Source organism: Polyodon spathula, chromosome 7 (assembly GCF_017654505.1).
Source record: "Polyodon spathula isolate WHYD16114869_AA chromosome 7, ASM1765450v1, whole genome shotgun sequence".
In the NCBI taxonomy this organism is placed as follows: domain Eukaryota; kingdom Metazoa; phylum Chordata; class Actinopteri; order Acipenseriformes; family Polyodontidae; genus Polyodon; species Polyodon spathula.
Window position 1 is genome coordinate 52,839,119 of NC_054540.1, and position 11,255 is coordinate 52,850,373.

The window sequence follows — 11,255 nt, forward strand, 5'->3', positions numbered from 1 at the left end:
AAACACAGTCTTGGAGTCATTGCAATACGAACCACTCAGTTCGTATTGCAATTCGAAATGTAGCAATAGTAATGGGACTGATAAAAACCAAAAAAACAGAAAGAAAGACAACGTAATCTGAAAGTGCTTACTCTTTAAAATGAGGTCCTGTCTGCTCCAGCATCCTGGCTAAATCCCAAATACAGGCCTAACCCTAACCCTAATCCCCCCCTCCTCCTGACTAATTCTCTAATCCGTGTCTTGAGTCCCTCTGGTCAACACTGTAAATGAGAACCAGTTCTCAGTTGGTACCTGCCTGGTTAAATAAAGATTTAATTGATTAATACGTCAAGGCACTTCCTTTTTCACACTGTGAATCTATTAACAAACGTTGAGAAGTGTGTCAGCAGTGCAGCCCCCTCCTCGGGGGGGGGGGGGGGGGGGGGGGGGGGGGGGGGGGGGGGGGGCGACTGGAAAGTCTGAGCCCCGTGGTCAAGGGAATTGAAATTAATTCCTCTTTAGTTAAACGACCGTTTTAATTTACCCAGGTCACACGGATTCAGAGGCACTCCACCCACGCAGGCTGATCCCAGGCTGAGCAGAGCATGGCACTGCAACACTCCTATAGAACATTCCCCCATTCCCCTAAGGCTATATAATAATATGTAGGCTGATTTAAGAAATAGACGTTGATCGTGAATATTAAGGGGTCTTGCACAGCTTTCACATTAATAACATAAATGCTGACCTAAATGTCAAAAAATGATCCTACCAATGAAGATAACTAAAACTGTTATCTGTCTCCATAGTATACAATATATATTTCTATTTTAAGTTTTGTCACTGAAAAGTAATTGTAAGACGTGTGACATTTACACACCTTTAAGTAAAACACATTTCAATAGCTGTTAAGTCTGCCTTCACATTGACAGAAAATCCCAATTTATAATGTATTACTTCAGCTAAGAAGGAAGTAAAGGGAGTGCATCAAAACAGTGGCTGATAGGTTTTGTCACCATGCCAACCTAAGAGCTCTCTTTGTAGGCTCAGTAGTTCCGATACCCATAGGCCATTGCAAACAGTCACTTAAAATATGACTTCCTGCCCCTGTTCCACCCTGTTGGTGGTGTGACAGTTCTGGTTTGCACTGAAAGGGAGTTTTACAGTCATAATAAAAACATTTTATATGAAGATATTTTTAAAGGACGGCACACATTTTGTATCTAGGGATTTCAGGCTGCAGTGTACAGTAAGGGAGCCTGCAGCCATCAGTCCCACCTCTCAACGTTATTACTATGCTACAGCAGCTGGAGAGTCATCTAGTGTTCACTAGTGATCTGGAAGGTGGGAGGAAGGGGAAAAGCCGAAAGGAAAACTAGGAAGGAGTGCATGAGTGAGCGAAAGCCATTAATATTAAATACAAAAATAAAACAAGCAAAATAACCTGAAAATGGACTCAATAAATGCATGAATAAATAAATAAAATTCAGCTTTTGGGAAAGGATAACACCTAGCAGCAGTTACAACACACAAACGACATCCCTTTAAATGCTTTTTATGTGCCTTTAATTCCCCCCAGTTGACAGCATTAGCTGTGTTTAAAAGTGCGTCCGAATTGTCGACCGCATGAGAAGACATTTGGCGTCTAAGCTTTCTACCTTACCTCACCGCCCTGCCCATTCGCCACCCTGCACCACATGTGAGCCTCCTCTGGAGAACCAGCTGTGCTTGTTTCAAAATGTACTCTGCATTCAGTGCTTGTAAATAGGATCACACACATAGATAGTCTTCTTCTTTATCACTATATAACGTCTAAATGATTTCCTCCAAACTAATCGTAACCTTTAAAGGCGTGACAATTAAACTATTGCTTTTCTATACGGTAAAGTACGACAGCTCGCTGAGGCCAACGAAAAAAAAAATCTTTGTTACGTGAAGATCATGAGATAATTTTCCCAGGATCTCGATATTCCAATTTCGTTATGTCATGTTTATAAGATCATTTATCCCAGGATCTCGGCGGGGATGAAAAAAAATAAAAATACTACATTAAAGTAAGCTAAGAACAACCTAAATGCTCAAGGACCTCATTTGAAGTCCTTACAAGTTGGTCACAAGTACAGATAACAAGACAGAACCCTTTTACTTACTACCTCTGTGTCTCTGGGGGAAAAAATGACAAAATAGGTAGCAAGAGTGTCAAAAATAAAATTCCCTCTTGAGACACTGTTGCGTTTTTAGTTCCTGTGCTGTCTGAGCCTGGCTCACTGAGATGAATTGCCACTGCAGGCCGGGAACTAAAATAGACCCCTGGAAGCAGATGTGTGCAGAAACAGGAATGATAAGGGAAGGGTCACTGTCTGCACATGGCCAGGCAGTCGCTGCAGCCAGACGAGCCAAAGTCAGATAAAAATAATGCCTACCACCCCACACCGTACCCCGTCCTTATCATAATGCTTTAGTGAAGAAAGAAAAAGTAGGTTAAAGGCATTCTGTCAGGCTTCTTGTCTGATCTGATGCAGGTTCGTTGCCACGCTGCAGAAAGACAAGGGGCAGAATGTACAGCTCACATACAGAGACCTGTACTAGCCTTCCATGCATAATGCAGCTGCTTGGTTCTGTTTCTCTGCAGATATGCAGCGGTCATACTGGAGCTAAAGTGCACTCAGAAATTTGCATAAACAAACAAACCTACATTTTCTATGTCTGATCGGTGAGGCTAGACTTGTACAATGATATAATTTCTAGTTACTGTAGTTTACAGTGTAGCTATAAACTAAAAACAACATCTTTCCCGACAGCAAAGAAAAGGCAAGTATTGCATTTCTCTGAATCTGTACTGCTAAACTTAGAAAGATGAAAGCTATGACAGTAAAATATCAATTATTTAGGGTGTTTCAGAAAGAAAAAAAGCTTGCTTGAACTTTTTTGACCCGTTTTTCATTTTAAAATAAATACCAGTACTTATTTTGCTGATTTCCTGACAGGAATAAAACAGCTGTAACAATCAAAATGTGTTTAGCCTTCTGTCTGGCTAATGTGAACAGTATAGCTACACAGAACTGTGCTGGGGTATGGTATAGTCTAAGCATTTATAAGTGAATTTAAAATCAAACTATCATTTCTGCTGTGATTACAAAGAAAGAAAGAAAAAAGAAAGAAAGACAGAAACTTCTGTGGCTGTGCACAGCTACATTTTTTTGTCTAATTGATTCCTTCTCTTGCTCCATTATTTATGGGTTTCTTTTCATTATTTTGTTGCATTATCAAAAATTCCCTGTGTTCTGACTCCCATAGAGAAAGAGACAGGCTGCCAAAAGGTGCTGAGTTGTAGCAATAGAATTGTTACATTAAAATGCAGTTCCTCAGTTTACTTCTGCATACCGTTCCATAGTTGATCCTTCTCAGCACGGCACCAGTCCAGCTTCTTTACATTGCCCTCGTTTGAAGAAGAAGCTTCTTCAGTTTTGAGGGTTCGATTGCTAAGACAGCTTGTTTGTTATCATAGCGAAATGAAATATACTCCAGTAACAAGTGTTACTATTTTTATAGTTTGTTAATGCTCTGCATCTATCCTGTCCAAACCATGTGCATGTTCATTTCAATTTTTCATATTTTCAAAATGAACAGCATACTTTGAAAACATAGCTTTCCAATCACTGTATTGCTTAATCTTTTAATGTGCTTTCTGATTACCTCGGTGACTGGAGCTGCCTCGCTTACTTACCCAATAGCCATCAGTACAAGTATGAGTTGTCTCAGTGGCTTAAAGGAGAGCTCAGCAAGGTTTTAAAATCCCTGGTCTTACACCTCATTAGCATGAGCAGCATTACCCATGGTTCCCTTCTTGTATTGAATGTCTTTCGGTTCTTTGCTTGTTTTTCTAAATGTAATTCGGGATAATAAGTTTAATGTGTCCAAACCCCTTTGAGCAGTATTTTTTTACAATAGTCTGTTAATTTCGGTTACATTCACAGAATACTCAGGCGCTTTTAATGTTAGTGTTATTCTCTGTGTTTTTTTGAGAACACAGAGGTCTGACTTACCTTTATCAGTGTGGTAGATTGCTAAATGTTTTAACCATTTCCCTTATGAAATTGTGGTGTTTTTGGCGTCTTTTCTGTTTTTTTTTTGTTTTTTTTCTGGTATCCTATTTTTCAGAAAAATAACTTTACATCTTTTTTTTCATGTTGTCAGTAGGTTTTGAGGTTTTCTGTTGTCATTTTAAGAACCTAATATGCCGTGTCATCTCCTGTTGAACTAATTATATGAAGCAATTGCAGACATGACAAAAGGTCAATATATTCTTAACCATATCAATTGCCAATGTCATGCTTATCAAGACACCATTCCTTGTCTTATTTATTTGAAGCTCTAATACTGTGTATTAGATTCAGTGTTTTATACAAATAGCTTTCGTTCCTTATGTGTGGTTTATGTACAGCTTCACAGCTGTAGCTTGGTTTATAAATGAATGAATGTAATACTGTGATGGGATTAACAGAAAAATGCCATTGTTTTATGGGAAACATACTTCACTTGAAGTATTTGTGAACAACAACCTTTTTTTATACTTTTTTCACAAATATTTCATTGAACACGTTAAATAGTGTGGTGTTTGCGGTTTCTTTTGCTGTGCTAGGGTGATGGTTGTTACAGACAAAGGATGACTCAGTTGAAGATCATTTCACACTGTTGACACAGGCGCACTGGAAATGAAGTTGTGCTTTTTTTTTTTTTTTAAGAAATGATTCTGTCGAGAAATGAAGTCTTCATTTTACCATTAACCCGAGATACATTGGTTTTATTCAGAAACACCTACACAGCTGTTTGAGAAACGATGCATACATACAAACAGTGTTTTAAAAAATACCCACAATGTTCTAGAATGTAGTATGGAGAAAAACTGCAGTTTGTTAGATCAACTTGTAGGATGGGCTGGGCACGCAGGCTTTGAAGATAATGCCTACCTTAATTACATTTTGGTGTTTATCCTGACAGGTGGATGAATCGCCTGGGACTCGCGGCTATCGGCTACACACCTGACGACAAGGTACCTCGACCTGATGAAGGTAGGTGTGAGCCTGTCTAGTTTTTAATAGTAAGGGAAATGTACAAAATACAGGGCACAATACAGTGCTAGTTAGAGGCTTAAAATACACAATTGGATCCTATTCACAAAACTTTAAGTATTTATTATTACTACTTAGGCGGTATCAGTGCTTCTTAGTCTTAGCTGAGAGTGCTGAAGTCTTCTTTTTGGTTCCAGACTACTGGAGTGAAAGTGACCAGGATGACATTGATGGTTCCCTCACCCTGAAACAGGAAGGTCCTTCCTCCATGTGTGACACCTACCATCGGACCCCCTCCGTGAGTACAACACCCTTAAACACCCGGCCTGGACACTATGCAATTACATGAAGATACCAAAAACTTGAGTTCAACAGCATTTAAAACAGGTTATTAAACAGTTACATGGTGATAAATGGGACTTCCTGGTTGCCCTGGTAACTAAATACTGTCTCAGGCCTACTGTGTAGTCGGTGTAGTCAAGATACACTGAGCCAGGAGGTGAGGGTGCGCAGCTCTGGAAAGACAACAGTTAACTTAAAAGTGAATTGATTTGCAATTACTTTTTAGTGAGCAACACACGTTAATTAAAAGAAACCTAGCAGCTTTAAAGCAGTTCCTGGGGATATAGAAAAAATGAACAAGATAAATAACAGCAGCAGCTCTGTCTCCTGTTTCCCAGGTGAACTCCTCCAGCCCGTTCCCAGAGCCCAAACACGGGCGGCACTTCTCGAGCGAGTCGACCTACTCTCAGTCGTCAGCGGAGGACTCCAGGCAGGACCCCACAGGCAGTACGCACTCCTCGGGCTGTCGGTCCTCGTACCGCGAGCGTCGCTCCTGGCAGGACCTGATCGAGACCCCGCTCACCAGCTCTGGGCTGCACTTCCTGCAGACGGTGCCCTCTGACCCTGAGTACACGGGTGGCCGGCCGGGTATGTCCCCTGAGCGGCGGAGACAGGCCACCCTGCCCGTGCAGCGCCGCCACCACACAGACCGCGACGGGCCATTCCCGCTGGTGGGGTGCGAACGTGGCTTCAATCCCCACCGGCGGGCGCACAAGCAACGTAGCCAGAGCCTGCCACGGAACCGCGATTCCCGGGGCAAGGGCAGCGTGCACCCAGCGGGGCTGTCCGAGGAGAAGTCAGAGGACGAAGAGATTGAGTTCCGCAAGCAGAATGGATCCAGTAAAGAAGGTCTGTACACAATGCAAATGTTTTATGCTCATTTATGCTCTAAGCATTACTTGTAACTGATCTTGTCATTAGTATATTTGTTGAGGTGCAATTAAACTATTAGAGGGGATAGTGCTAACCCTAACCTTAGCCTCTTCTCTGTGTGTTTCAGAGGGCCAGCGGGAGGAGCGGGAGAGAGACAGGGAGCAGGAGAGCCGCGATGGGCTGCAGGAGCTCTATAAGACCTTGGAGCAGGCCAGCCTGTCCGCCTTCGGGGAGCAGCGGCCATCCACCAAGCAGGAGTTCCGGCGCTCATTCAATAAAAGGTGCAACGACCCCGTCATCAACGAGAAGCTGCACCGGATCAGGGCCCTGCGCAGCACGCTCAAGGTAGGGCCAGCTAAACCACACTTCCATTAACACACACTTGTGGACTTCGCATCAGCCATATTTTTAAACAATCGATAGACACCATTGATACACACACAGCACAGCCAAAATAATACTCTTTAGGGTCTGGTGATGTAGAGATTAGACCCTGAGAAAACACTGGGTCAGTGCAGTCACCACTTACGCAAAACTTAGGTCCATCAGCCTTATGCGGTGAAACAAAGTGTGCCAGCAGAGTTGCACGCAATTGTTACATGATTTGGCAGCATCATCATCAATATATATATATTATATATATATATATATATATATATATATATATATATATATATACCATGCTGTAGTTTTAGGAAATTACAAATAGATTTCTGTAGGCTGCAGATTTCTTTCTGTTGTTTTTCTATTCTTTCAAAATGTATCGTATCTGAAGAAAGACAACGGGGTCTATTCAATTGATCTCAATGTCAGAATCTAATTACTGCTACCGTATAAATCATTCAAATAGAAAATTTTCAAACACTCTGGGGTGTTTGATTTTCATAACCTTGGAATTTTTATACATTATTTATAAGTGACGGCATTTAGACTCGACTTAGGGGCTCCCGAGTGGTGCATCCAGTAAAAGCGCTCTGCGTGGAATGCAGAATGCGCCCTATAGCCTGGAGGTCGCCGGTTCGAGCATTGCCCAGGTGGAGAGTGTTTAGGTCAGCCAGGGTTTCCTCGGCTCACCATGCACCAGCGACCCCTGCACCTCTGAGGTGTCTGCATGGCGGGCCTGCAGAGTGAAATGAAGTGGTCGGCTGACGGCACACGTTTCAGATGACAGCGTGTGTTCGTCTTCGCCGCTCCCAAGTCAGCGCAGGGGTGGTAGCGGTGAGCTGAGCCTAAAATAATACAATTAGCTATTTCAAACTTGGGAGAATAATGGGGTAAAAAAAACATATTCAGTACACAGTATAACGAAGAAGGCACAAACTAAATATTTGTCTACTTCGACTTAGATTTCTGATCAGTTGATTACAGGTCACTGATAAAGACTTTTCATTGAAACATGTCTGTTTCTGGTTTTCTTTAAGCACCGGTAACTGTATGTACCTTGAGGTAACTACAAACTCTTAGTGAGCTGTACTGCAGAAGTTTCCCCCATAGTATGTAGATTCCACAGTGCTGTGCGGGAGCGACCACCAAACACTTATTTAACTTTGTGTTTTTAAGGCGAAGGAGGGCGACTTGGGCGTGATTAACCACCTTCTTGACAACCCAAACCTGACCTCGAAGAAGTTCAAGGAGTGGAAGCAGAGGCACCACGAGCTGTTCGTGGACATTTGCGAGTTCAGCTCAGGGCCCAGCAAGCCTCAGAACGGAGCCTCCGAACTGTCGGCCCTGCCTCCCCTCATGACACACACCCACTCCTTCATCGAGACGCACGTCTGAGACACAAGGGGGTGCTGTGGAGCCTGCTGACAGTTCCTGAAGAACACAATCAACCCCCAGCCCACCTTCTGCCTCACCCTTGAAAAGACAGTCCCAATCCCCATACCCACCCAACCCCAACAGCCAACCACTGTAATATTTGTAAATAATGTATTCAAAACAAAAAGTTATCCTGTAAATACATTGGATGAAAGAGAATAGTGCCACAGGATGCCTAAAACATGCATGAACAGAAAGTATTATCCTTATGTTTTCTTCTTAACAAAAAAAAAAAAAACAAACAAACAAACAGAAACATATTTTAGTTGTGCTGTTGTGGAGCACTGTGTGCATTTTAATTTAATTTAATTTAATTTATTTTTTTGCGATAAACAAGAGGCAATGTAGCAGCATTATTGATGGGGAATCTCTCCTACCAGTATTAAAGCTTATAATGCAACAGCTCTCATAAACTGCTCACAGATTTTTATATATATATTTATATAATTATTATTATTACTATTATTATTATAATTAATTGTTTTTAAGCGATGGATTAAAGGTAACCCAATAGTAGGATCTAGGGACATCTACCGACTCACTAACGGAAGGGACCCAGAAGAAACCTTATGCGTAACTCTTTACTGGCTGGACAGTTTTCTGAAAAAAAACAACACGCATGACATTCTAACATGCACTGGGAAAGAGTAACGATTCACATAAAGCAGCTACTCAATAAATCATTTAAAACTGTGACTAAAATCCTTGTGAATGCAATCTTTAGATTCTGGCTATTCAGAATCCCCCAAAAAAGAGAAAAGAAACGCTTGCTTGAATCATCTCTGTTGCTTCAGTCACAAGCCAGTATTGCTTAGAAAGACATTCCTGGCTCTGGGCTGAACTCAGGTTTTTGTTCTTTTCTGTTCTGTTCTGTTGAAGCACCTTTATGTCAACTATTGGCTTACATTCATACAGCATTAGCATACTCTTGAGCGCATTGCAATTCTATGCATTTGATAACAAGCTAGTGCTTCATGAATGTGCCCCAATACAACTTGTCACTAAGCTCCTTCAGACATCAGAAGGCAGCTCCACTCTACAGCTGAAATGAACTGAGATAACTCCTTATTGTTTTGTTTTTAAGGGATAACTGAAACACAAGCCGTTCCCACATCACAGCTAATGTACACTATCCTCACATTACCCTCCATAGAGAAGGGACTGAGCTGCCAGCCTACTCCTCCAAATTCAGACTGTACTTGAGCTCAGTGACCCAGGCATCAAACTCATTGAACTCAAAGAGAACCATTGGTAGCAAATCATATTAACTCATCAGTTCATTTAAGACAGTTTAAATACCGTTATCCCAATTTTAGATTAATAATGAGACTCTCCGAGCCATTGTTATAATTAGAATATATTCCCGTAGCATATACAGCCTTCATTAAAGGGAAGGCCAAAGAAAGTGTGCCATACAAACCTCTGGACAATAGAAATTAGCCGGCATTCATACTGATGGTTCTAGTGAAACATACTTTGGAGAAGTGTTTCAAATAGTTTAGCTTGTAAAGAAACCTTTTTTTTTTTTTTAAGACAAAGCTAATAAATGATTGTAGTGAATGATCTTGAATTTATTGCTAAATTCTTATTGAAAGAACAGTTCTTCACAGGAAAAGTGTGTTTGAAGTAATTAACAACTGCCGCATTCAAGCCCTTTGTGTGGCTGCTTGGAGAAATGAGCATCACTCGAGGGTGTTTAAAAATCAAACAAAACTCGACTTCATAACCAAGCTACCTTTGTTGTCTTTATCATGACTTGTTAAGTGCCACGACTACCTTGTAAAGAATGTAGAGACCACAGGAAGAGATCAAACACAGGTTTGTGTGTTGGTGGCTGAGGGAGCTGCTTACCTTGGTTTCTGTCCAGCCCAGTCGTACATCTGGTACTGACATTGTTAGTGGGTTTGATGCTAATTTTTTCTTTCCTGCATTGCTATTGGGTTCTATAATGCAGTATGTGATGAGTGCAGAGCACATACAGTGTAGCAGCACACTGGTCCCATATAGCATCTTCATTTTCTTCACACCCCGCTATAAGATACTCACGACATTCAATCATATTGTCATTCTAACCACACAATCAGATTTCAAACATTAAAAGTGAACTGAGACAATGTCTACAAAAAGTACCATCTAGCAAAGAATTGGGCTTATTTCAGTGCTACTGTGAAAGCAATCGGGTCTCAGAAAACGGGCATGATACAGTCAGCCAATTGGTTATTTTTTAAATATGGCAATATATACAGAATGTGCATACTCTGTACACAATGAGATTTTAATATTGGTTATGTTGTAACACTAAAAGAAACGTTCTTGTTCCATAAATCTTAGCAGTGGATGTGGTTTTGAAAGAAACACGTTGTAGTGAACGGGATGGAAGTGGAATGAAATTCAGTTGTCCGTTACAATCACTTTAATATCTTAAATGAGAAAGACTTCTAGTCAAAAGGCTTGTCATTCTTTTAGTAGTATTACGTATTCTACCATCAAGTGGTTTCGTGTAGCATCAAGGGATTATGTTTTTGAGTTCAGTTCAGTTAAGATCAAGCATGCTTGGGTTGGCAACACCTGATTACGCAATGGAAGAGAAAGCGTGAGAACCTTCCAACAATGTAAACTAAACCAGAATGGGCTTCTAACACTGTCCTTTGAGCCACACAGGCTAACCAAATATTTTATGTGCATCAATAATAGTCCTGGTAGGCTGGCCATTATATTCTCGTTGTAGTCTCTGGCATCTATAAGTATAATGAAGTTTTATGTGTAAGTACTAATACACTGAATGCTGAATGTATTTGAAAATGATGTAAAGATTTTATTAGTGAGTCACAGAAATGACCATACACACAAATTTAAAACCACACTTAAATCTGAATTTAACTATCCTTTATAATAAAAAAGATAACAGTGAACTTCAAGATGTTGATAGTAATGCCAAGTCTAACCTATTCTGTTTTTTTATTGTTATTATTACAGTACAATATTATTTTATTATTATTTATTATTTTTTTTTTTTTTTTTTTTTTTTTTTTTGATTATGTTTTTCAGCCTAGTTGTGCAGAAATGAAAATTACTCCTGAGGTTTGTGATGGAAATCTTCCAGTGGGAACAACCAGAGGCACATTATCTATTACCCTAATAAATGTTATTGACTGCCAGTAACGCAAAAGA

The 11,255-nt window shown here is 40.7% G+C and overlaps 1 protein-coding gene across 2 annotated transcripts in view; it reads left to right on the plus strand.

Annotated features, from left to right (window-relative positions):
* Nucleotides 1-11,047, plus strand: part of LOC121318779 (connector enhancer of kinase suppressor of ras 2-like) — a 102,434-nt gene extending 91,387 nt beyond the window's left edge. For both annotated transcript variants that reach the window (XM_041255821.1, XM_041255822.1), the window contains 5 exons: nucleotides 4,981-5,051; nucleotides 5,249-5,349; nucleotides 5,732-6,242; nucleotides 6,394-6,611; nucleotides 7,827-11,047. In XM_041255821.1, coding sequence (XP_041111755.1) covers nucleotides 4,981-5,051; nucleotides 5,249-5,349; nucleotides 5,732-6,242; nucleotides 6,394-6,611; nucleotides 7,827-8,045 — 1,120 coding nt within the window. In that variant the 3' untranslated portion in view covers nucleotides 8,046-11,047. The remainder of the gene's footprint in view (nucleotides 1-4,980; nucleotides 5,052-5,248; nucleotides 5,350-5,731; nucleotides 6,243-6,393; nucleotides 6,612-7,826) is intronic.
* The last annotated feature ends 208 nt before the right edge of the window (nucleotides 11,048-11,255 follow it).